This window comes from Gilbertella persicaria (genome assembly GCF_025201335.1).
Source record: "Gilbertella persicaria strain CBS 190.32 chromosome Unknown B0P05scaffold_71, whole genome shotgun sequence".
Lineage (NCBI taxonomy): Eukaryota > Fungi > Mucoromycota > Mucoromycetes > Mucorales > Choanephoraceae > Gilbertella > Gilbertella persicaria.
Window position 1 is genome coordinate 72,499 of NW_026252032.1, and position 21,153 is coordinate 93,651.

General features: G+C 36.2%; 6 protein-coding genes across 6 annotated transcripts; 3 read left to right on the forward strand and 3 right to left on the reverse strand.

The window, feature by feature from the left end:
• Nucleotides 1-1,228: 1,228 nt before the first annotated feature.
• Nucleotides 1,229-2,014, forward strand: B0P05DRAFT_480643 (glutathione S-transferase; the record flags this gene model as incomplete). The annotated part of the gene is made up of 4 exons (XM_051575135.1): nucleotides 1,229-1,271; nucleotides 1,322-1,662; nucleotides 1,714-1,815; nucleotides 1,865-2,014. The coding sequence occupies 4 exons, from the start codon at nucleotides 1,229-1,231 to the stop codon at nucleotides 2,012-2,014; spliced, it is 636 nt and encodes a 211-aa protein (XP_051429711.1).
• Nucleotides 2,011-6,647, reverse strand: B0P05DRAFT_563912 (uncharacterized protein). Its single transcript, XM_051580768.1, has 7 exons — nucleotides 5,819-6,647; nucleotides 5,184-5,770; nucleotides 4,941-5,118; nucleotides 3,804-4,879; nucleotides 3,060-3,749; nucleotides 2,192-3,009; nucleotides 2,011-2,139 (listed from the first exon to the last, which is right to left on the reverse strand). The coding sequence occupies exons 1-7, from the start codon at nucleotides 6,583-6,585 to the stop codon at nucleotides 2,038-2,040; spliced, it is 4,218 nt and encodes a 1,405-aa protein (XP_051429712.1). The 5' UTR covers nucleotides 6,586-6,647; the 3' UTR covers nucleotides 2,011-2,037.
• Nucleotides 6,648-8,641: 1,994 nt separating this feature from the next.
• On the reverse strand, nucleotides 8,642-11,950 carry B0P05DRAFT_563918 (kinase-like domain-containing protein). Its single transcript, XM_051580769.1, has 13 exons — nucleotides 11,674-11,950; nucleotides 11,374-11,566; nucleotides 11,181-11,321; nucleotides 11,019-11,135; nucleotides 10,910-10,943; nucleotides 10,646-10,861; nucleotides 10,387-10,589; nucleotides 10,240-10,328; nucleotides 9,850-10,183; nucleotides 9,122-9,803; nucleotides 8,996-9,074; nucleotides 8,852-8,950; nucleotides 8,642-8,807 (listed from the first exon to the last, which is right to left on the reverse strand). Exons 1-13 carry the CDS (start codon nucleotides 11,840-11,842, stop codon nucleotides 8,680-8,682), a joined length of 2,484 nt encoding a protein of 827 aa, XP_051429713.1. The 5' UTR covers nucleotides 11,843-11,950; the 3' UTR covers nucleotides 8,642-8,679.
• A 1,386-nt stretch (nucleotides 11,951-13,336) lies between these two features.
• B0P05DRAFT_563924 (TLD-domain-containing protein) lies at nucleotides 13,337-15,132 on the forward strand. Its single transcript, XM_051580770.1, has 2 exons — nucleotides 13,337-13,546; nucleotides 13,593-15,132. Exons 1-2 carry the CDS (start codon nucleotides 13,358-13,360, stop codon nucleotides 15,042-15,044), a joined length of 1,641 nt encoding a protein of 546 aa, XP_051429714.1. The 5' UTR covers nucleotides 13,337-13,357; the 3' UTR covers nucleotides 15,045-15,132.
• B0P05DRAFT_563926 (uncharacterized protein) lies at nucleotides 14,996-17,449 on the reverse strand. The gene is made up of 2 exons (XM_051580771.1): nucleotides 17,176-17,449; nucleotides 14,996-17,089 (listed from the first exon to the last, which is right to left on the reverse strand). Exon 2 carries the CDS (start codon nucleotides 16,987-16,989, stop codon nucleotides 15,121-15,123), a length of 1,869 nt encoding a protein of 622 aa, XP_051429715.1. The 5' UTR covers nucleotides 16,990-17,089; nucleotides 17,176-17,449; the 3' UTR covers nucleotides 14,996-15,120.
• A 326-nt stretch (nucleotides 17,450-17,775) lies between these two features.
• On the forward strand, nucleotides 17,776-20,227 carry B0P05DRAFT_563930 (glycosyl hydrolases family 18-domain-containing protein). The gene is made up of 7 exons (XM_051580772.1): nucleotides 17,776-17,911; nucleotides 17,958-18,034; nucleotides 18,085-18,567; nucleotides 18,630-18,917; nucleotides 18,976-19,665; nucleotides 19,724-20,066; nucleotides 20,118-20,227. The coding sequence occupies exons 1-6, from the start codon at nucleotides 17,835-17,837 to the stop codon at nucleotides 19,867-19,869; spliced, it is 1,761 nt and encodes a 586-aa protein (XP_051429716.1). The 5' UTR covers nucleotides 17,776-17,834; the 3' UTR covers nucleotides 19,870-20,066; nucleotides 20,118-20,227.
• The last annotated feature ends 926 nt before the right edge of the window (nucleotides 20,228-21,153 follow it).

Sequence of the window (21,153 nt, forward strand, 5' to 3'; positions counted from 1 at the left end):
ATATTGCTTTGAAAACCGGCTGACAATGATGTCATGATTAAGTATATAACATTTCTTGCGTCTAATGATACGCTATGTGAACAAAACAACCTGTATCTCGATAGAAGTCGAAGTCAAGCCAGTCAATGTATCTTTGATTACTTTGAAATTATGGCAGAATTCTCCAAAGCCGAGAACTTAATACAAAGCCTTTTTTTTTTTTCAAAAGTTGCTCGCTTGCCTATTCTGTCAAATGAAATTAAGTTCATGTTTTATTTCGCTCTAAATAAGCACTTGAAAAGTAGCTTTGGTCTTGTCATATTCAGTTTATAGAAGTGTAACCAATAAGTTTGATTTGAATTAGCTGCAATAAATTATTGTTTTGCATCTTTAATCTGTTTGCTTCAGCAATGTTGGGCAATACTCTAGAATTGATCACTTTTTATTTATCTTAGAGTAACAGCAGTTTGTAACGTATTCAACTTTATCATCCTTTGGATTTATATTATACTCATCATCGTTTATCATTCTGCATCAGCAGTATCATTCTGTTTTCAATCTGTACATATTATGATGCATTTGATGAATTAAAGTTTTTTTATATGATAAGCAATGAAAGAAATATGATCAATTGGTAGAATATATTTTATAAATGAACTCTTTTTTTTATACAATGCTTACAACTACTCGCTCTTTCTTAAGAAAAAAAAATAGGTATTCAGTCCAAAATCATTACTTTTTGGAGTGGGCAGAATGATTCCCTAAAATTATGAGACAAAAACATGACTGTAAAGTTAGTAGAAAGCATGTAATTATATAAATCTCAAATAGTTCTGTGATATTCGTTAAAGAATAAGCTTTTTATTCTCTTAAGAAAAAAAAATAAAAAAGGATAAGATCTCATTACTGCTTGAAGTGTTTGAGGTATTTATACTACAGCCACATGTCCGTGCACTGATTCTGCTATATATCCATCAGAAAATTAAAGAATTTGCATAACGTATTAGACATATGTACCTCGAGTTGAGCTTCCCCATAATTTTTCTATGCATCCCAATACGTGTTCAATTCTAATGCGTATTACCAACAATTCTTCTGGGGAATATTAATAATTTTTTATTTTTTTGGGGAGTGGGGATGAATATGCAGTAATGGGAGACAAAATACAGTTTTTGAAGTCCTCTTAAAAGCTCTATAAAAATGAGTTTTTTTTTTCTTTTCTGTACATTTTGTCAGTCATACACGGCAAATGGAAAAGATCACTCTCTATTACTTCACTGTCTTAAACAGTCGTAAGTTAAAAATTAGTAAGCAGAAATTGGGTTTGACACGTTTTTTGTAGTCACAAAGGCGCGTGGGGAAAACGTCAAATTATTGCTCGTTGATGCAGGCTTAGAGCATGATTATGTTCGTGTAGAAGGTGGTGAGAGCTGGATGCAAAAGAAGGAGTTGCTAAAGGAAGAAAAGGGCGCTTATTCTTGTACATTGCCTTATATTGAAATTGACCAAGGCGATCAATTGAAGAGATTCTTCAAGACTGTTCCTATCATGCGCTATATTTCTGCCAAGTTAGGTTACAAATATCATGGATCAACTCCTGAAGAAACTCAATTTGTTGACGTCGTTACTGAACTCACTGAAGTTTGGTTCGAAAAACTCAAGAAGGCAGCTTTCACTTCTGAAGTAAGTTTATCAATTAAATGGAATAAGCGATTACTTATAACTTTACAATAGGAAGCAAGAAAACACCATTTCACTGTAGAGACTCCACAAGAACTTGCCATGTTTGATAAGTATTACTCTGACTATCCTGGTCCCTATCTTCTTGGCGACAAGGTAATGAACATTCGATCATTATGCAACCATCTTATACCTTTTTATTTAGTTTACTTATGCTGATATCTTGGTCTACCATATGATTGATGATGACATGGCTCTTGACAAACTCGAAAATACTCCTCACCTTGCTAAATTTGTTGAGGCTTTTGAACAAAGACCCAACATTAAGCCATACCTCGCTTCTCTTAAGCAATAAATAAATTTGTTTTATTTTCGAATCTATTTTCTATGGCCATTCTCTAAATCAGTCAGACCAAAACATCTTGCCCATTGATCATCAGGTACAAGAGAGCCAAACAATTCCTTCATTTTTTGTCCCAACTAAAGAGTAATTAATGGTCAAATCTATAGCGAATGTCTCTTTTTTTCTTACCTTGTCTAATTCTATAATAATGCTCTCCATCATGATAACGTAAGCGTAATATACCATATAACATTCGTCTTTGACAGCGTCATTGTTAGATCCACTATAGCAATTGTTCTTTTTCAAATCTGCAGAGATTTTTGGTAATTGTTGAAGTTTCAGCATGAGCTTTTCTCTTGCTTTTTCTGCAGGCGGTAAATAAGGAGGTAAGGGTGTCTTCAACTGTAAGGCAGATGCCAAAAGGTAAAAATAAAGCAATACGCTTCCTGCCATTTCCATCAATTCTTGACTTGCAGGAAGCATCAGATCACGTCTCACTTGTGTGGCCCATACGTCTTTCATTATCACAATACGAATAGATAAAAACTTGTCTAGAATGTTTTGGCATGATTCAAGCATGGCTTCGTATGTCTTTACAGGAAAAGGGCCCTTGAGGCGAGGCTCGTTAGGAGCATGAGCAAGCAATCCTTGAAGCTCAACTAGGCTGACTTGAAGTGAGAGCTCAATGTGTTGAAATTGGATAGATCGAGCTTCATTTCTTTTGGCCAATGCTTCAAGTTCCTCACGTGAAGTCAAAAGGCGGTTTGAATAAGGAATCTGCGTGGTAGTGGAATGGCTATCTAGGATGGCTTGTTGAACAAGATGGCTGTAGCTTGTTTCTGAGTTCTTTTTATTGATATCTTGAGCAAGTGAGGCACAATTATCTTCAGAGTACTCAGATACGAGCTGTTTATAGAGCCAAGAGAGTCGGATTAGTAAATCAGACATATTTTTCCGCATTTCCTTTCTTGCTTCGTAAGGCCAAACATAAGCAGTGATAAAAAGTCCTACACGCGTGTTAGTTTCTCCTATTATTCTTTAGAATCAGACAGCATACCAACAATGACACCCGCAGAGACGGTAGCACATCGCATAAATGCTAACTCAATCAAATCAACGGGCGGATCTTCATTTTGGTGATTGTACATATAAGGCACGACCAAGTTGTAAGACAATAGAGAAAACATGCCAAATCGGCCATGTTTATGATTTAGGATAGCCCAAAAGCAAGGTATAGAGAATAACCAAGCCATGAACAATAAAACCGGACCATCGTGTGGCAAGAACAAATAAAATAGGACGGCGATAATTGAACCTAACATGGTTGCAAACACACGAAGTATAGCTACTTGGATTGTGCCTCCTACTGTAGGTGACATAACAGCTGTTACTGTAATAAGCATCCAATCCATCTTCCAGTTGACAAAATACTCTCTTGTGTAAGGAATAAATGCCAAGGATGCAATCGCAAGTGAAATAAACGTTGATTTGAGACCATATCTGACTGTATGTTTGCGAAACCAAGAAAAGAAGCCCCAAAGACTCAAGAAAAGCTTGCGGACTTTCGTCTTTGGCTTTGGCGTATGAAGTGTGTTAAATGTGTTGTGATTGTTTGGCACAAGTGAGTCAATTGAGCTTTTTTTAGTAACTTGTCTTGGTCTGTTTTGTGTACTAGTGCCTTGGGATTCATCTGCTTTACTTTTTCTATGGCCATGTCTTGAATAAAAGCAGCAACAAAGAAACCAGACTAGATCAATCTATATGAGTATACACTCGTCAGACAATAACGATATGTACTTACATGGCTGAATGAAATATTTTTTCGTACATGACCAGATGCGACTGTTTTTGTTTCTTTGTTCTTCATCGCATTCATATACGGATTGAACACACTCTACCAGCACCATCAATTCTTTTGCAAACTCCAAGAGACAGAACACAAAGAAATATACCAGAAACACATCTTCTGCAGGAAAATGGCTCATTAGATGAGACTGCAATTCCTCAGGATGAATAGTACATTGTTTCTTCTTTCTAGAAGCACTTTTCATCTTGCGTTGATACATTCTTGTCAATGCTAATTGTTGAGATTCTTCAAACAAAGACATTGCCATAGCCAAGTTTTGTCTTAGTAATCCAAAAGAAGGTGTTGATTCTGTTGTTTGGCCTGTAAATCGACTTTGAAGATGAACAATGGTTTGTTTGCAAGTGTATGCTAATGATTTCATAGGTCGACGGACCGTCTTTATAAATTGGACAAGCGCACCATCTTCGTCGTCGTTTCCATCTGTAGGCTGTTCAATATGATAATATCCATTGATTGGTGGCCGTTCAAGTTTCGTTGGCTTTTTGGTTTGTTGAATATCGACTGGTGCTTCATCAGCATCATCTTTATTGGCGATGGAATGCGAAGACAATGTTTGCTCTTTCTTTAGTTCGTATTCCATCTTTTTTCGTTGATTTGTTGCTTTTATATGATAGACTTTCTTCTTTCTGAAAGAGTCATGTTTGCTGGGTCTTTCTTGTTGGGACACTGTGCCATATGTGCTCCTTTTACTCTTTTCTCCTGTCTTCATCACTTCAAATTGTAAGCCACAACTACTACGTAGACCCCCTATATGTTGAGCTAATCTTTGCAGACTTGCAACAATTGTGTCGTATTTTTTAGCATGTTTCCAGATATGCAAGTTATAGAATTCCTTTTTAGCGTCCTCCAAGGATGATTGTAAAGAAGTAAAGCTTGTGCGATGTGAATTAATAGCATTCTGTAGGTTCTCATTGGCGGTGAATTCTGGCAAGTCTGTATCAAGCAAAAACGTTTTAGTCAAGAGTTTTAACAAAATACGAACGGCCATTAAAGTATCATTGATATCCGATCTAAATATTGGTGTAACAAAGGTTAATCTATAGTGCGCGCGCGAGAGAGAATTCTACTTACTTTAATTTCTTAGTTGCTGTCATTGGCCATATAAACCAGCAGACAAAAACAGAGATAGCTGTGCCAATAGTAACAATAGCAAACATTTCTTCAATATACGTAGGGTCAAATTCAGATGGTACGACAGAACCTTCTCTAACAAGCACAGGAAATATGATCATAAAGCCTAAACCACAACCTATTAAGAAAAAATGATATAAGCATTTATGAAACTTTCTCCTCTTTTTTTTTGTGTTTGTGTACCTGTCCCGATCGTGGGTTTATTATAATGTGCCTTGATGAATGAAAGCACAAATGTGCTACCAGCTAACCAAAAACCCAGAGTGACACAGCAGGAAGTAACATAATAGTCTTCAGATCTCAGATAGATGGCTACCAACATGCTTAATACTGATACAAAAATGGCACATAAAGTATAGAGGAGTCCACAGCCAGCAGCTTCAACCATACCGCCTACAGTTTTAGATGGAAGAAAGAATACAGTAACAGTAGCAATGACATGACTGGATAACTTAGCAGTTCCAAGCAAGTTGTGCAAGAATGGTACAAATGTGAACAGTGAGCCAAGCAAATAAGCAAAGCTGCATTTCAATACCATCTTTTGTGTGTATGACAAGGTAAATACATGACGTAAAAACCATTGAATAATGGTCCTCATATTACAACAATTGCTTGGCTTTTTCTTTTTGTTTTGCATGTGGCGATGGTAGAGCTCATCTTCACTGGATTCTGCAGGCTGAAGATCTTGTATTATCAAGTTTGGATCTGATGATGAAGTAGACGCCAACAATGCTCGCCTTTCTTCTTCCGCTAATAGATACTGATAGAACCTATAAACTCAATGTGAATACACAAAACTAACCAATAACTTCACTTACTCCTCTGCTTGTGCTCTACTTTGTTCTCTAGATAGTTGTTCATTTGGGTCATCGGCTGTTGCTTGATCATAATAGAAATGGTTATAGTTTCCTTTGTATTTCTTTTTTCCAAATTCAAGTGGAGACAGCAAAGGCAATGTGGATAAAGAAACTGATCGTTTTTGCCGTGAACCATCATCCAAGACTACTTCATAATCCTCACTATAGTTGTCTTGAAAATACGATCCTGCGGGTGATTTGGATAATAAGCCGCTATCAAGCGATCCATAGTAGTAAAAGTTATTAGGTATGCTGGTAGGAAAACTCTGAACAAATGACAATGGATGCCCCATGAAACTATGGTTGCTAGTACTGGCTGTCATTGGCACTGTTACTCCAGGATGATAGGACATACTGAAATCATTTGTGCTGATTCTTTTGATGATTTGGTTTGTTCTTGTGCTTATCAATTCTTCGCCCTTGTTTGTTGGCGAATAATGAGGGGCTGTTTCCAACGGTTTTCTTTCAACTATGGTCTCTAGTCGATTATCTGTCATAAATTGTTGGTCATTATCGTCTTCTTGGTCTCCTAATGCTGTATGAAATGACTGTACTGAGATAGCGCTTCTGCAAGAAACAGAAGGTGTAGGCTGGATTAATGAAGTCTGAACAAGCGACGCTCCACTTTCTGAAGGTGTGGATAAGGGGGATGGATTGGGCGTATAAAATTGATTGGCCGAATAGGAGTGAGAAAGTTGTTTCTCGTTTTGTTTATTTTTTGGTATCATTGTGCTGCTTGTTAAAAAGAAACAGAATGAAATGAAAAATAGGGTTTTTATTTATATTGTCTCTTGGGAGCTTTTTATTAAGCCGCTAAAGTTTTGTGCAATGATCATCTTTATTTTAAGGGGAAATGATTTGCGTTTTGTGTTTAAGAATGGGGGAACACTCCGTCCATTCGAAAAAAAAAGTGACCATTTTTACGTATGTATACTGATTTTGGGGAGTATAATTTGAGTGTTTTAACAAGTTCCAAAGTATATCGACTCTTTCCAGTTTATCCTACAATGTTCTTTCTTGACACGAATAAATCATTTGCATGTAACTCGCATGCATTTGGTAATCTGACGTTTTCTTTACCATATCCAAACCTGCTTTTTTAGGGCTCAAAAGTGTCAAGTGCCATTATATTGCAAATCACCTACTTACTACCATTCATAGTGTGCAATGACCTCTGAATTCAGATTTGAAGGCAATGTTCAAACCAATTCTTAGTAAACTCGTTTTCTTTTCATCAGAAGTATCTAGACCTGATCTAGCCTCACATTGGCTGAATCAGATCTACATTGGGTCATGCGAAAAATTCTTGATCGAGTCTTGTTTTTCATCTTCAAGGATCCCCGTGGATCCCCCATGAGTCAAAAACATAAATTTCACAAAACTTCCAAACCAATGGTACCGTTCGATTTCTTAATTCAAAGAAACATGTTTTAAATGAAAAAAGGGGCCATTTTAGTAGTCTGGTTGTCGAGCAATGGTTCATCGAAGATTGGCATACTTAAGCTGTGTTTTGAGCGTTTTTACTCTAAATAGTATATAGCATTTGCTAGATAAGAATTCATAGAACATATCATATGCTACCTAGCGTGTCAAAGAACATAGAAAAGTAGAAACGTATCCATCTTATAATGTAAATGTAGGGCAAATGAACAAAGTAATACCAGATAGCTATGCTGCGGAGATTGAAATGGAAGGCGACTCTATTTCTTCCCGCTACAATAAAAATTGGGCTTTTGCTGAGAACTGTATAAAGACGCGGTTATTGGGCTTTGGTGTAGTTAAGTTGTAGATTTTTGCTTTCTGAGTCTATTGGTACAGAGAACACAAAAAATTTGCTGCCAAAATATTGAGTAAATAAGCAAAAATGTCTACAGGGTTTTGTGCTCATATCTCATCAAACACGTTCACCAAAAATTAGAGCTTCTGACGCGCATTTTGAGTATTTAACCTTGTCAATAGCTCCATTTTTCGTCCTGTAGCGTTCAAAAGAAAATCAGATGTTGTCAAACGAGCAATCTTCATAACTAATACTCTTTGGTCGAATGGTCATTTTAGCCAAATTTTACAAGTGGCCTTTTTTGGTCCAAATCAACTCCAAATATATCATATGTTAGCAAACATTGCCTTTAGATATTTGGTGCATATAAAAATGTATAAACATAATTTATACTTCTGTTATCTTGATATACAATTCTTTGTATTAACAGAGAAGATAATTCTATTTCAAAAGATCCGATGTCTTCTGTAGTATGAAATAAATGACATTTTGTGGCTTTAATACTAATTTATTAAAAAATGCTTTTTGAAAAGTGTTTTTTAGATTAAACACTCCTAGTAGTATTTTTCTTTTTCTTTTTCTTTTTCTTTTTTTTTTTTTTTTTTTTTTTTGACAAGTGCTTACAGGTACAGACTTTTTGAGATCAAGATGCTCAAGCAAAAATAGTCTTGCTTTTAATGTGAAAGAAGTGCTTCTCTATTCGAAATCTGACGTGTTAAGTGCATTTTACAGCCTTGAATCACTATTTCAATCACTCTTGAATTTCTAAAATCAGAAACTTCATAAAGGTCCTTTAAATAGCATCATGTCAAAGAAATCACCTCCCTAATTCCATTCTTGTATTAAGCTGGAGAATGATAATCAATCTTTCCAGAAAATAGAACAATAATACCCGAGTAATTGAAGAATGCGCACGATAATTGCTTAATTTTAATTTTAGAGACAAAGCAGTATGGCTGTTAGAAAGCTAAATCATAAAAGATCTATAGCCTTCTATAGTAATTCAACGAGAATGTGGTATATTTTATTTACTTTGTATCTACTTTCACATGATAATGTTGTTGTTGCGAATGTTCCAACCATTAGCTGTAGCGACCAATTCGGCCTCATGCTCATATGTTTGGAGTGTTTTATCTACTAGTTTAACAGCTGCTGCAAGTGCCATGGCATCACCTGTTGTCGAATGAGCCCATGAAATGCGGTTGCTTCAAACTTACCTTGTTGTTGAATAAAGTTAATGCGATAAACTCGCCTTTTTTGGTTTGTTTGAAGTTGGTAAATCTCAAGCTTAAATTTTAGTAATACTGGTTTCAGTTCTATAGAAAGTTTAAGTAAGAAATATATAGAAAAAAGGCATTTACGATGTGGTAGCTTCATTTCTCCTTTTCTTCTGATTCTACCATCTGGATCCTGTCTTTCAGTAACATATCCTTCCATATACTAACATCGTATGAGTGAGGAATTGTTCTTGTCTAACGACAACTTACTTCTTGTAACACTTGCGACAGCTTTCCAATAGCTTCTCGTTCGTCTCTTGCCTCACATTCTAATGAACATACTTTAGGCTGTTTAAAATGAAATAAACCAGGCAGCCATGATGTCAATTTAGGACTTTCCATTGGGGGCTCTTGATGTGGAACCCGAGAGGGAGCTTGATGTTGTGGTGAACGCATAACAAATGAAGATCTCTTTTGCTTAGGTGTAGAAGACTGTTCATGATATAATAAAGGGGTCTGAACAGAAGGATCTTTCCAAACAGATGAGCTTGATTCAAGTGCTTTCCTATCAAAACAAAAAGATTTTTGCTGAGGAGATGGAGGCATCGACAATCGAAATGTATGCTGAGAAGGTGGTGGAGTGGGGTCGACTCTATGGTTGCGCTGCCACATGTTCATAAATCGATTCAATTTAGAGTCTTGTTGAGGAAGATATTGATGCTGCTGCTGCTTATAAGAATGATGATGGTTTTGCTGATGAAGTACACTACTAGCAGGTGTTCGAGGAGATAACATATGGTTAACACTCATATGCTGTTGTGGTTGTGGAGGTGGTTGAGACAGTACATTGTAGTATGGGTTGAAAGGAGATACAGGCGAATTACTATAAGCTTGTTCTTGTCTATTCGACGAAAATCGGTTTGCGTTTGGTCTGCTTGTCAATGGTGTATGCCTAAAAACAAAAGTTAAAGCCATCGTTCTCTATCAGACCAATTTACCATAAACTCTGTCGACGTTGTTGAACAGGCGTAAATTGCCATTGATTTTGAGGTTGTACTTGATCTGCACGAATGATAATGGGCTTTGGCGGTACTGGGGGAGGAGGGGAATCATCGTATTCTGATGAAGAAATAGTTGGCTTTAAAGTAGCATCACTCGAAGAAGGCGAAGTTAAACGTTGAGGTTGAATTCCAGGCACGATTTGAGGAGCATTGGAGATTTTTTCACGTTCTGCTAATTTGGCCATCATCTCATTTAGACCTGGGAATGGTTCTTTTCCTTGTGAGACTGCACATATAGTTGCTGGACGACGTCGTTTAGCAGGTGAAGAAACTAAATCAATGTATAGTGAATATATAAGTCTTTATGCATCATTCCGCCTTCTTTACCAGAACGAATATCATCGTCTCTTTCTTCTTGCCAGTATGAATTGGCATGCCGTTGTAATAAGACATAAGTAACTTTTTGCATGTTGTATCTAAAAGGTACCGTTTAAAAAGACAGTCAATTACTAGTTAAACGTGTTACAAACCTACTCAGAATTTAATAGAGCATGAACGACTTGTTCAGTAGATAAATCAGTCCATAACACTTTGAGTGTCTCCAAGATACGATCATCAATTTCTGAAACACTGGCCACTGGTCTGCCAATTTCTTTTGCTGTTGGTGGATCAGGCAATGTTGTCAAATTGGGTGGTGGATCAATGATAAACCAAGGATGTGATTGTACTTGTTTCATCTAAAATAACAAGTGAATACAAAAATCACAAGTACTAAAAAGAAAGGTTGATTTACAGTGAGTCTTTTGGAGGGGTTGATCACTAAAATCTTAGTAATCAAGTCTCTTGCTTCGTCTGAGATGTGGTCTGGTATCTTGTATTTTCCAACCTTGACCTTGTTTAATAGTTGCCGTATGTTATCATCATCAAATGGCAAATATCCGCTTAACAATGCATATAAAATAATACCACAAGACCAAATGTCTGAAGCTGAGCCATCATACGGAATGCCCTAGTCAAAACCATAAACAAATCCATATTGCCCATATAAAACACTTACATTTACAATCTCTGGGCTTGCATAATGTGGCGATCTAAAATATCCTTATAAGTAAAAGTTGATAGATGTCATCATTTGTGTATTTTCTCTCTGCTTTTTATCTATTTACCCGCAACTCGTCTCTAACAATGAGCCTGTTGGTTGTAACGAAGCCATACCGAAATCTGCAATCTTAATGTTCTTTTCTCGATCCAACAATAAGTTTTCTGGCTTTAAATCTCGATGACTAGGTTATGTTTAGGCAAAGTGTATCCAAAAAGTAGCTTCTTACCAGATCAAGTGACGATGGCAATAGTCTAAACCTATGATAATTTGCTGAAAGTACTTTCTTGCTTCTGCTTCAGAGAGCCTGCCCTGAGAGACAAGGTATTCGAATAATTCTCCGCCCTGCACATATTCCAATACCAAATACCTAAAATATGTTAATGTTTGATCACGAAAGCGAAGCTAGTTATATACTCTACAGGTTAGGTGAATCAGATAAGTCAACAACATCGAGCAAACTCATGATATTAGGATGGCTAATGAGTTTCATGACAGCTATTTCTCTTTTGACAGCCTTTTCTACAGAGGCGTTCGCTGCTAGATGGGATTTGGATATGATTTTGATGGCCACTTTTTCACCTGTGACTTTATGAATACCAACTTTTACACGACCTACAAGGTGTATGATGAGTATATGTCTATTTTCTGTATTCGTATACAAGTCTATATATATATATGTGTGTGTGTATGTGTGTGTATGTGTGTATGTGTGCGTGTACCTGAAGAACCTCTGCCTAATGTTTTACCTAACCAGTAATCCCCGACATCTTTTCGACGACGATTACCAGGAGACATGATAGGAGAGTTGATGTGTTTATTATGAGGGAATTTGGCTAACAATCTCCTTTGTGGTGAAGGTGATGCCATAGTAGAATTGATTATTGTCATAAAAAGAATAAAGAAGAAGAACAAAAAAAAAGAAAAAAGTGAAGAAAAAGGAGTCCAAGGTGAAATATGTACAACAAGTTTCGATGGTTGGCTGTTGATGAGTTCTTTTCGGATATAAATCAGCTTTTAAACTTTTTTCTTGTTAAAATAATGGAGGGAAAACACCGCACTATGGAATGTAATAATTGATGCAGATCTTGACCATGACCTAGTTGGTTCTTTATTAGGTAATTATTATATGCTTACATTAGCTAGGTGTATAATTCTTTTAATAAGGCCATTTCGCATACTTGTTCGGACAATTGCTAGCGGATAATACATAGTGTGCATATTGTTTTTTTTTTTAAAAAAAAAAAAAATTCTAAGCTGTGTTAATTACTGCTTTAAAATGAATTCATGCTTTCCTTTTTGAAAACTAGAAATAGCATATGAATACCTTAATTAAGCTATACTAAATACTTTACGTCAAACATTGATTTTTTTTTTGTTTTATAGGTACAATGTATTCGGAAAGTATTCGTGTACTCGAGTAAATTTAAATGAAGCAAAAAACAGAGTCAAAATGCATGAAAAACAACTTTATTGAACTGAGCGATCCTCTTTAAAGCATGTTTGTGTGACATTCAAGCCGTCAAGCAACGAAAACGTGTGTTGCATAGGATAAATGCCCATCTTAGCTTCAGCCGGACTTAAAATACGTTTTCTTTACTTTGAAGATAATGAGCTAACTCTCTTATAGAAGATTATACTCATTTGTTAAAACGAATTCTTTGAATGTTAAATTACTCAGCAAGATACAGAGGGACTTATCTGATTAATATGACGTATATGGGGGGAAAGGTGAATGCACTTTAGTATCGAATGCTTTTTCCCCAAGGTTGATCATCTCTTTAAACTAGGAAAACTTAGATTGGCCCAAATCAACAAGGTTCTCTTAATCATTAGTAATTGGAAGAATTGATGACATTTGCAATCATTCAGCATCATTTAAACAACATATCAAATGATTTAAAAGAGAGGGTTGTACCTTTGTTGGTTACGTTCCTAAATCGAAAAATCAAATAAAAATTGAAAATCGTGTTTGACTGTTGAAGATAATGGTTGGCAGATTGACAACTGGCTCATTGGCTGCTAAAGCCCTTGTATCTATTAGATGAAATTCAAGCTATTCAATATCAAGAAGAGACATAGAGCCAGATAACAACATTGAGTTCTGTGCTGTTGACAAGAACAAGGTCAAAAGAGGAAGACTTTTTAAGAAGAGGAGACACTCACTTCTAGAATAACAGGGGTTCGTAATAATGTCATTTTGAACAAATTGAGAGGCTCCTAAAGAAATTCTTTGTCTACGTTTGAGGATAGCTTGAACAGAAAGTCAGCCTAATATACTTTATGCATTTTGCATGGATTTTTGATTCTGCTTTTTGCTAGAAATCATTTTCCAAGTCCGTACGATTCGATTTTTTTTATGGCACGAATACTTTCCGAACATACTTTTCTTTTTCTTTCAAAGATATGGGTCAAACAAGCACAAAACCAGAAACAAATCTTCCACCTTCAGCTTCTACCAGCACTATCACAACTCGCTTTAAACCCAGAAAGCACCTGTCTCGAGTAGAACTCGTTTCTATTCAATATGTCTTTCGAGATCTAAAGTCGACTTTTAAAGATAGTTTCGAGTGTATCGAAGCAAAACAATTCTTGGTAAGTATACATAATGATGGTTAAATTGCTCATGCTTCAAACATAGGAGCATCTTCATTTACCAAGTGATATTGAACCTGCAGGCGTACTTTTGTTTAAAGCATTCTCCTATTTAGGATCGTATCCTGCATGCACAGCATCTGGACCTGTACCTCTTTCTTTTGATGCATTTATTGCTGCTTTTGTTGTGCTTATTGGCAGATTAGACAAAGATGGAGACCCTATATCGGAAAGCATGTTTTTTCGATCTTTATCTATATTACCCTCTCCTCAAGAAGAAGAAGAAAAACAAGTGAATAAACCTTCTAATGAAGACATCAATCAAGACACAATGAAGAGTACAGGATCAAAAGGGCTTTCATTAGCAGAACTCGGTGTTGATTTCGATGTAGACTTTGATACAAAGAACAGCAATGAGGGTGATACTGAAAATAATGCATCAGATAAAATTTTATGCAGAGATTTAGTGGAATTATTTGTACTTTTATTATGGCTTGGACAAGTAGATAAACAAGACGAGATCGATTTAGTTTTAATACGTGAAACAGCAAATAAAATAGTATCCAACATTCAGACAACAGCCACAACAGACGAGTTGCCTTGTATTTCTTATCAACAATTCTGCTATTGGAAAGATAGATTTTCACCCCATCTATTTAAACCATTACAATCATTCATCATTCGGTCGTTTGCTTATTATGACACAAACACGTCATTGTTAAAAAGAGAAAGAGTGCTGCCAGAAGATGCTACACCTGAACCTGATACCACCGACATTCTTTCCCCTCTCCATACGACCTTATTATCGTGGTCACTTCCAGAACCCATCTTGGTCACTAAACAATGGACGCGTCTTTATTCTGCTAATAAAGACGGTTTCTCTATGAATCGATTTGAAAGCCATGTGTTCAAATACCCAGGCCCTACTCTTTTGGTCATCAAGGCCAATGCCTCTGGTCAAGAATTGATGTTAGGCGCTTATATTGCACAAGCATGGAAACACTCTAAACATTTCTGGGGTAACGACCAATGTTTCTTGTTTGAGCTCCATCCTTCATTTGACATCTATCGTTCTGTTCTAAATCGACGCACTGGCCAAGCCCAAAATGACCATTATATCTATTATCATCATGAATTTGGTATTGGGTTCGGTGCTACATCGATAAAATTACAACCACAAGGTTTTATTGTTTATCTCAGGAACTCTTTGCAACAAGGTGGGTATCAGCATGAAGCATACCCTTCTCAGCCTAGTCTAATAAGTGCTACCAAGTCTAAAGAACACTTGCAATTCTCCTTTCAATTTGATACTGAAGACATTGAAGTGTTTGGCTTGGGAAGTGAAAAAGACAGAGAAAGACAAGCAAGAGAATGGAAGTTTGAAAAACAAGAAGCAGAAAGAAGAGCAAGCTTAAATATGCGTCAATCAGATGGTAATTTAGATAAAGAGTTGTTAAAAATGGCTGGTATTATTGACGAAAATAGACAAGAACGTTGAAAATAATATGGTTTATGCAAATAAAATAAAATAAAAAAGAATGATGCGTATAAATGTATGTATAAATGTATATGAATTAAATCTTCATTTGATTAAAGTGCTCGACTGTATTACTGTTCGAGCTCCAACTGCCTATATAAAAGTCATCAAGACAGTCTTCTGGAATAGTAGCAGCGACAGAGGTAGAGGGAGCAGTTGTGGTAGTAACAGCAGGATGGTATGGTGTGATAGCAATGGTATGTTCTGTAATCGTGTTTGGTGCAAAGAGAGCTGTGTTGGCAACTGTGTGACTAAATGGTTGAAGTTGTTGTTGTGAATGATACAGTTGAAATTGTTGATTCTGTTGTCTTTGTTGTTCAATAATCCATTCTGTTGTCTGTCCAAGCATCAAGTTATCTTCTTCTCTGATTGGTGTACTAAGCCCACCATTGGTTGTTGTTGAAAGCATGTCCCATAAGCCAGGTGTAGATGACGGTGGGTGATCTAGAGGTGATGATGCTGCAGAATGCATGACATGTTGAGGAATCAGACTGAAATAATCCATAGGTTGTTGCTGTATCATGTCACTACTACTACTAGGATTATGATTACTATGACTACTGTTGCTGCTCATAATCATGCTCTTTTTGTCTATGAGTTGAATGTACAGTTCAATAAGCTCTTGATCGATTCTAGGATCAACTTGTGTATGTGCAATAATCTGTCGGATCTGTTCAACTATTTCAAAATCAATCAGTTCTTCTTCTCTTGACAAATGAATGTCTAGACAAAGCATGAGACCAAATGAGGCCATGCGTCTACTCTGAATGGCACTTTTAAATGATGTTTGTGTGACCCACGTATGTATCATTCGTTGTAATCGATATGCCGTTTCAACAATGTCCCATTCGGTTTCGGGTAAATGATAATATTGAATCAACAACAGGTAAAGCATATCATAAAGTATAGCACTGTATAAAATCAAGATATCAATTTCTTCTTGATCAAAAGTACACAGAGATACCAGTCGATTTTGTGTAATGGGATGCAGAGAGTCATGCCAATGTTGCCTGATCTCTCTGAATTGCTTGAGACATATGAGCTGGGATGTTGAGCCAGTTGCTAAGCAGTGTACTGTATGAGAATAAAGAAGGCTGAGGTTTGCAATCTGAGCAAATTGATTTACACGTTGATGAGCCGCAGAAATGGCCGATGCATCTTTTTCTGCTGTTTCTTCAGCCAATGGATGAGGAAGTTCGTCAGGTAGCTGAAATTGGTTGTATAGGCGGCTGAGATGCTGATCAGAAAGATTGCCGAGGCCTATACAACTAAAAAGTATCCATCGTGCACGAGTAATCATTTCTTGTTGTTGAGGGATGATAGCTTGTAGTCTACCAAGCATGTCTTGTGCGACTTCAAGGTAATGTATACCAAGGTGTGATTGATTCATCATCTCTTTATGTTTGTACAATAAAAGCAGTGTCTGTACAGTATCTAATCTTGGTGGTAGTGTGTTTTGTGCGTGTTCGACTTCTTTTTTAGCTGTCTCATAGAAATAAATGGCTGTATTCATATGCAAATCGTCAAATGCATGAAAAGATCCAAGTGTAGATGACATAGAAGTTGCACTAGAAGGAGGCATAAAATGACAAGCAATTGCCATGATAGCATATCTGAGTCCCTTTGATAATAACAATCTATCTTGAGAGTGAATATTCATAATAGACTGCTTTAACAAGAGAGGCAAAGCAGGATGTATAAAATCAAAATAGATCTTGAACAATTGTGATTCAAAAGACAATGAAGGTTCATGGATAGACATGCCAACAGAGACTTGTTGTTTTTGATAGAAAGGTTCTCTTTCATATCCTACTTGTGCATCTTGAATTAACAATAAAGGGAATCCATGCAATAGTCGGCCTTGTTGAGGAATAATAGCATTGTTGGCGGTAGCTGCAGTAGACATTTCATTTATTCGACCAGTTGACACAGGAGAGAAAATGCATACTATTTGATGCTTTTGGCAATTTGAGCAAGTGCCGGAACCAGGAATACCGATATCACATCTAAAATTAAAACATACAAATATTAGTGAATACATGTAAATCAAAAATCGACCATTCCTTATCAAGGCAGTTTTTATTATATTTACTATATTTTATTTACTTTGATTTACGACGGCGGCAAAAATCACAAGCACGAGCAACTTTGAGTTTTTTGTACCTTTCAGGATCATTCATGTCCACAAAATGAAATTCAACTGGTTTCTTTTTACGATGTACATTCATGATTTTTTTTTAAAAAAAAAGAAAGAAAAAAAGGTAAGAGAAAAGAGAAAAAGAAATGTCTTTATAAAACAAGGGGTGAAAGAAAAAGAGACAAGGGGAATATCAATGTATGCGTATGTTTCTAACAAGAAAAAAAAAAAAAGAAAAATCCAAAAAAAAGGCCTGGCCCTTTATTCTTTCAAATTACAAAATATCAAAGAAATTGAATAACCGACCACTGAACCAACCAACAACAGATTAAACTTTTTTTGATAATCGTCACTTGACCACATTGAACGACTATCAACGCCACGTATTCTTTTATTTTATTTTTTTGTATAAAAAAAAAAAAGAAAGACAGTGTGATTTTGATTTTCCATAAAAGTCTAGTCTGACTTTATATCAATTGACACTTTCATTGTAGATCTGCGGTTTTTGTATAAAGTATGAAAACAAAGTTTAAAATAATACTGACATACCAATATCCCAAGTGTATAAAATACAAGACAATGTTCATGAATTCCTTGTCCTCTTTATTCCTATCATGAAATTGTCGTCTATTGCTGCAGCATTTGTATCTGGTATTGCTCTGTGCGAAGGTTCCACAAGGATGGTGATTGGGTAGGATAATAACCTTCTTTTTTTTTTTTAATTCTTTGCTGTGTAGATACTTTCCCAATTGGCTGTACAGTGATTATCCCGTTGAGCGTATTTCCTTCAATAAATACACACATATTAATTATGGCAAGTATGAGTTTCTTTTTTGTTCTATATGGCTAAGTTAGTATGCTTAGCATTTGCTATTTTAAACAATCAAGATAACCTACCTTCTTTTCCTGATAATGAGGTTGTTGAATCTTCACTTCCCAATTTGGTGAACATGGCTCATGGAAATCAGACAAAAGTCTTGCTTTCCATTGGTGGTTGGACAGGATCCAAGCGATTCAGTCCCATGGTGGCTACACCAGAATCTCGCAAGAAATTTATTGATTGGAATCTGGATTTCATTAAAAAATTCAACACAGACGGTGTTGATCTAGACTGGGAATACCCTGCAAGACAGGCTGCTGGCTGTAACGAATTCTCTGAAAACGATACGGATAACTACTTGCTTTTGTTGCAAGAATTAAGACAGGCTTTGGATACCAAGTTTCCTGATGAACACAAAGAAATTTCTATGGCTGTCTATGTTCAACCTTTTCTAAAGTGGGGAACTCCTATGACAGACCTCAGTCCATTTGTGCCTTATTTTGATCATGTTAATTTGATGACTTATGGTAAGGTTTTCTCAACATGATAGGTTTTTTTTTTTGTTTTCTGACCTGGTGTTATTCTATAGATATGAATGGTGCTTGGGGTTCTACTACTGGTCCCAATGCGCCTCTCCGGGCACAAGAAGGGTTTTCTTATGTGAATAGTATCAGAGATTGGAAAGCAGCTGGCGTACCAAGCAACAAAATTACAGCCGGTCTTGCATTCTATGGCCGTTCTATCAAAGCTCAAGTAGACATGACTCAGGCACCTACCAATCAATTCCAAGCCTCTGAAATTGGCGCTCCTCAAGGTGATGCTGATGATGGTATCTGGGCTGATCCTTATTGTGAAAGTGAGCCTGCTAGTTATTCAGGTAAGTCGATAAAGATTAGCATGATTTACTTATTATTTTTTTGGGGGACTAAAAATAGGTATCTGGAAATGGACTAATTTTCGTAAACAGGGCTTGTTGAAAGATGACTTAGTTACACCTGGGGAAGGTTGGCATAGACAATGGGACAACACAACCCAAACACCTTGGTTATTCAATCCTTCCACAAAGCATTATATTTCCTATGATGACCCTCAATCACTCATTCTGAAAGTGGAGCATGCTGTATGTGAAAATTTGGCAGGTGTTATGGTCTGGGATATCCATCAAGATAATGGTGAACTTTTAGACACTATCCATAAGATTCATAATACTACATGTCCTACAACTGTCGATACAGAAGATGAAGCAGATAATGATGCTGCTATAGCTGAAGAAGAAGAAGAAGATATGGTCCATTGGTCTGGTCCTCTTGTTTCCTCATCTCTTTCTCAAGACGAAGCTTCTTTTTCTCTCATTGCTCCTACTTCTCCTATCCTTCCAAGCAGTGGTGTTTATCAAAGCAGATCTATATCTGAATCCAAGAGTAGTGACATGCAAGTATTTTCCAAGACAAGAGCATCCTTGTTGCCTACTCCTGTAGTTCAAAGTCTTCATGGCAAAAGTTGTAGTGTTCCTAGTGAACAAAAGTGTGTTGACTCTGGAAAATCTTCTCAATGGTTGACATGCAATTTCGATAAATGGATAGTGCGTGATTGTTCTCCTGGACTTTTGTGTTATGATGGCGCAGGTAAATAATAATAATAATAATACACACGTATATACATACCATTGATCATCTTTAATAGTTGGGCTTGAATGTGATTATCCTCGACGCAAAGAAACCTCCGGATTAGAGAGCAAGCAAGACTTATTACATAGCCTTGTTTCTATGGGCAATCATTTGGTTACTTTGGCTGTTGAAGATCCATACCCAGAATCCCAAGTTGTTTAAGTCTTTTTTTTCTGTACCTGACAATTAAATTATTCTTCTTTTTTTCTTCTTTCTAGAGCATCCCACGTTTATTATCTGAGGTAGTTCTGTATGTATAAATAAGTCCTATATATAAAAAAATGATGCCGACGAGTTCCTGGAAAATGAAGTACATTGTACAATGGTTGCACAATAAGGCTGTACCATAAAACTGGTCTCTTTTTGGCTGCATGTAAGACATGACAAATAAAATCATTATGTAACCATACTGTGCTTATGTTGCAGATATTGACTTCTCCTGCACATTTGTTCAATGTATCACTCCAAGAATTGTATTGAAAAAAATATCTCTACATTCTTCGTTAGCATAGGACTTGTAAAGAGAGGGGGAGAATAGCCCTAGACAAACAGGTTAATAGAGGGAAATAAACGCTGAAAATCGTTATAAATACATATATATATATATATGTATATGATCACCATTGAATGCTATGATCTCTTTTTTTCAACAAAAGTAGATTCTGGCTTTTTTGTGACGATGAAATAAATGGTAGTATTTATTTCCAAATCTAAACATGGTTCGATTTTTTCATCCCACTTTTTTTTCCCTCAAGGATGTGTGTGCAACAATAAACTGAATATGGCTAAAATTAATTCTTGCAGGTCCTTGAGTTGAAAATCATTCAAGAACCAATAGCAACAACAGTTATGTGTTACCACTGTATTGACAAGGAGTGTTTATTTTAGATCAACGACATGATCGTCAAGATGGTTCGGTAAACATACTTTATTAATATTGTACTGCTTTGTTTATACATGCATGCGTTGTTGAATCTAGACCTCTGGTAATTGTAATAATGGCCAAAGATATTTGTCTATCATAAAGTCAATATTTATAACGACAAGCTCTTTTTTTTTACCCATTGTGTCTGGTGAATACAAGTATCGAATAATAAGTGATGTAGCTCTATCACGAAGCTAAATATAGATAGAGAGTAAGCCAAAAAAAAAGGTACTTCATATATAAACAATTTACCTTAAAATAAGATTCTATTTCTTCCAATTTTTGAAGCGTGGTGGGAAGATCGACAACAATGACTATGATCGTATGAGATACAGGCAGAAAGACTAACCGAAACTTACGTAGATCCACAGACTCAAAGTAAATGTCTAATTCTGTCAAGTTTAGATTCAACAATAAGACTTGTACAGCGTTGCTCTGATCATAATCTGTGGCTTTATTTGAAGGATCTTGTAGATCATTGATATGCATGTATTTCATCTATTTCAATAAGTTTCAATACA

Bases quoted from the DNA above. Each gene is read 5' to 3' on its own strand.
- B0P05DRAFT_563912 (XM_051580768.1), bottom strand. From the start codon at position 6,585: ATGATACCAAAAAATAAACAAAACGAGAAACAACTTTCTCACTCCTAT. The intron at 5,119-5,183 runs GTACACAAACAC...TTTTCTTAATAG, and splicing joins TAAACCCACGATCGGGACAG to GTTGTGGTTTAGGCTTTATG. The intron at 3,750-3,803 runs GTAAGTACATAT...AGATTGATCTAG, and splicing joins AAAATATTTCATTCAGCCAT to TCTGGTTTCTTTGTTGCTGC.
- B0P05DRAFT_563918 (XM_051580769.1), bottom strand. From the start codon at position 11,842: ATGACAATAATCAATTCTACTATGGCATCACCTTCACCACAAAGGAGA. The intron at 11,567-11,673 runs GTACACGCACAC...TACACCTTGTAG, and splicing joins ATTAGGCAGAGGTTCTTCAG to GTCGTGTAAAAGTTGGTATT. The intron at 9,804-9,849 runs GTAAATTGGTCT...TTTTGTTTTTAG, and splicing joins CAACGTCGACAGAGTTTATG to GCATACACCATTGACAAGCA.
- B0P05DRAFT_563924 (XM_051580770.1), top strand. From the start codon at position 13,358: ATGGGTCAAACAAGCACAAAACCAGAAACAAATCTTCCACCTTCAGCT. The intron at 13,547-13,592 runs GTAAGTATACAT...CTTCAAACATAG, and splicing joins TCGAAGCAAAACAATTCTTG to GAGCATCTTCATTTACCAAG.
- B0P05DRAFT_563930 (XM_051580772.1), top strand. From the start codon at position 17,835: ATGAAATTGTCGTCTATTGCTGCAGCATTTGTATCTGGTATTGCTCTG. The intron at 18,568-18,629 runs GTAAGGTTTTCT...GTTATTCTATAG, and splicing joins TGTTAATTTGATGACTTATG to ATATGAATGGTGCTTGGGGT. The intron at 18,918-18,975 runs GTAAGTCGATAA...GACTAAAAATAG, and splicing joins TGAGCCTGCTAGTTATTCAG to GTATCTGGAAATGGACTAAT.
- B0P05DRAFT_563926 (XM_051580771.1), bottom strand. From the start codon at position 16,989: ATGTCTACTGCAGCTACCGCCAACAATGCTATTATTCCTCAACAAGGC.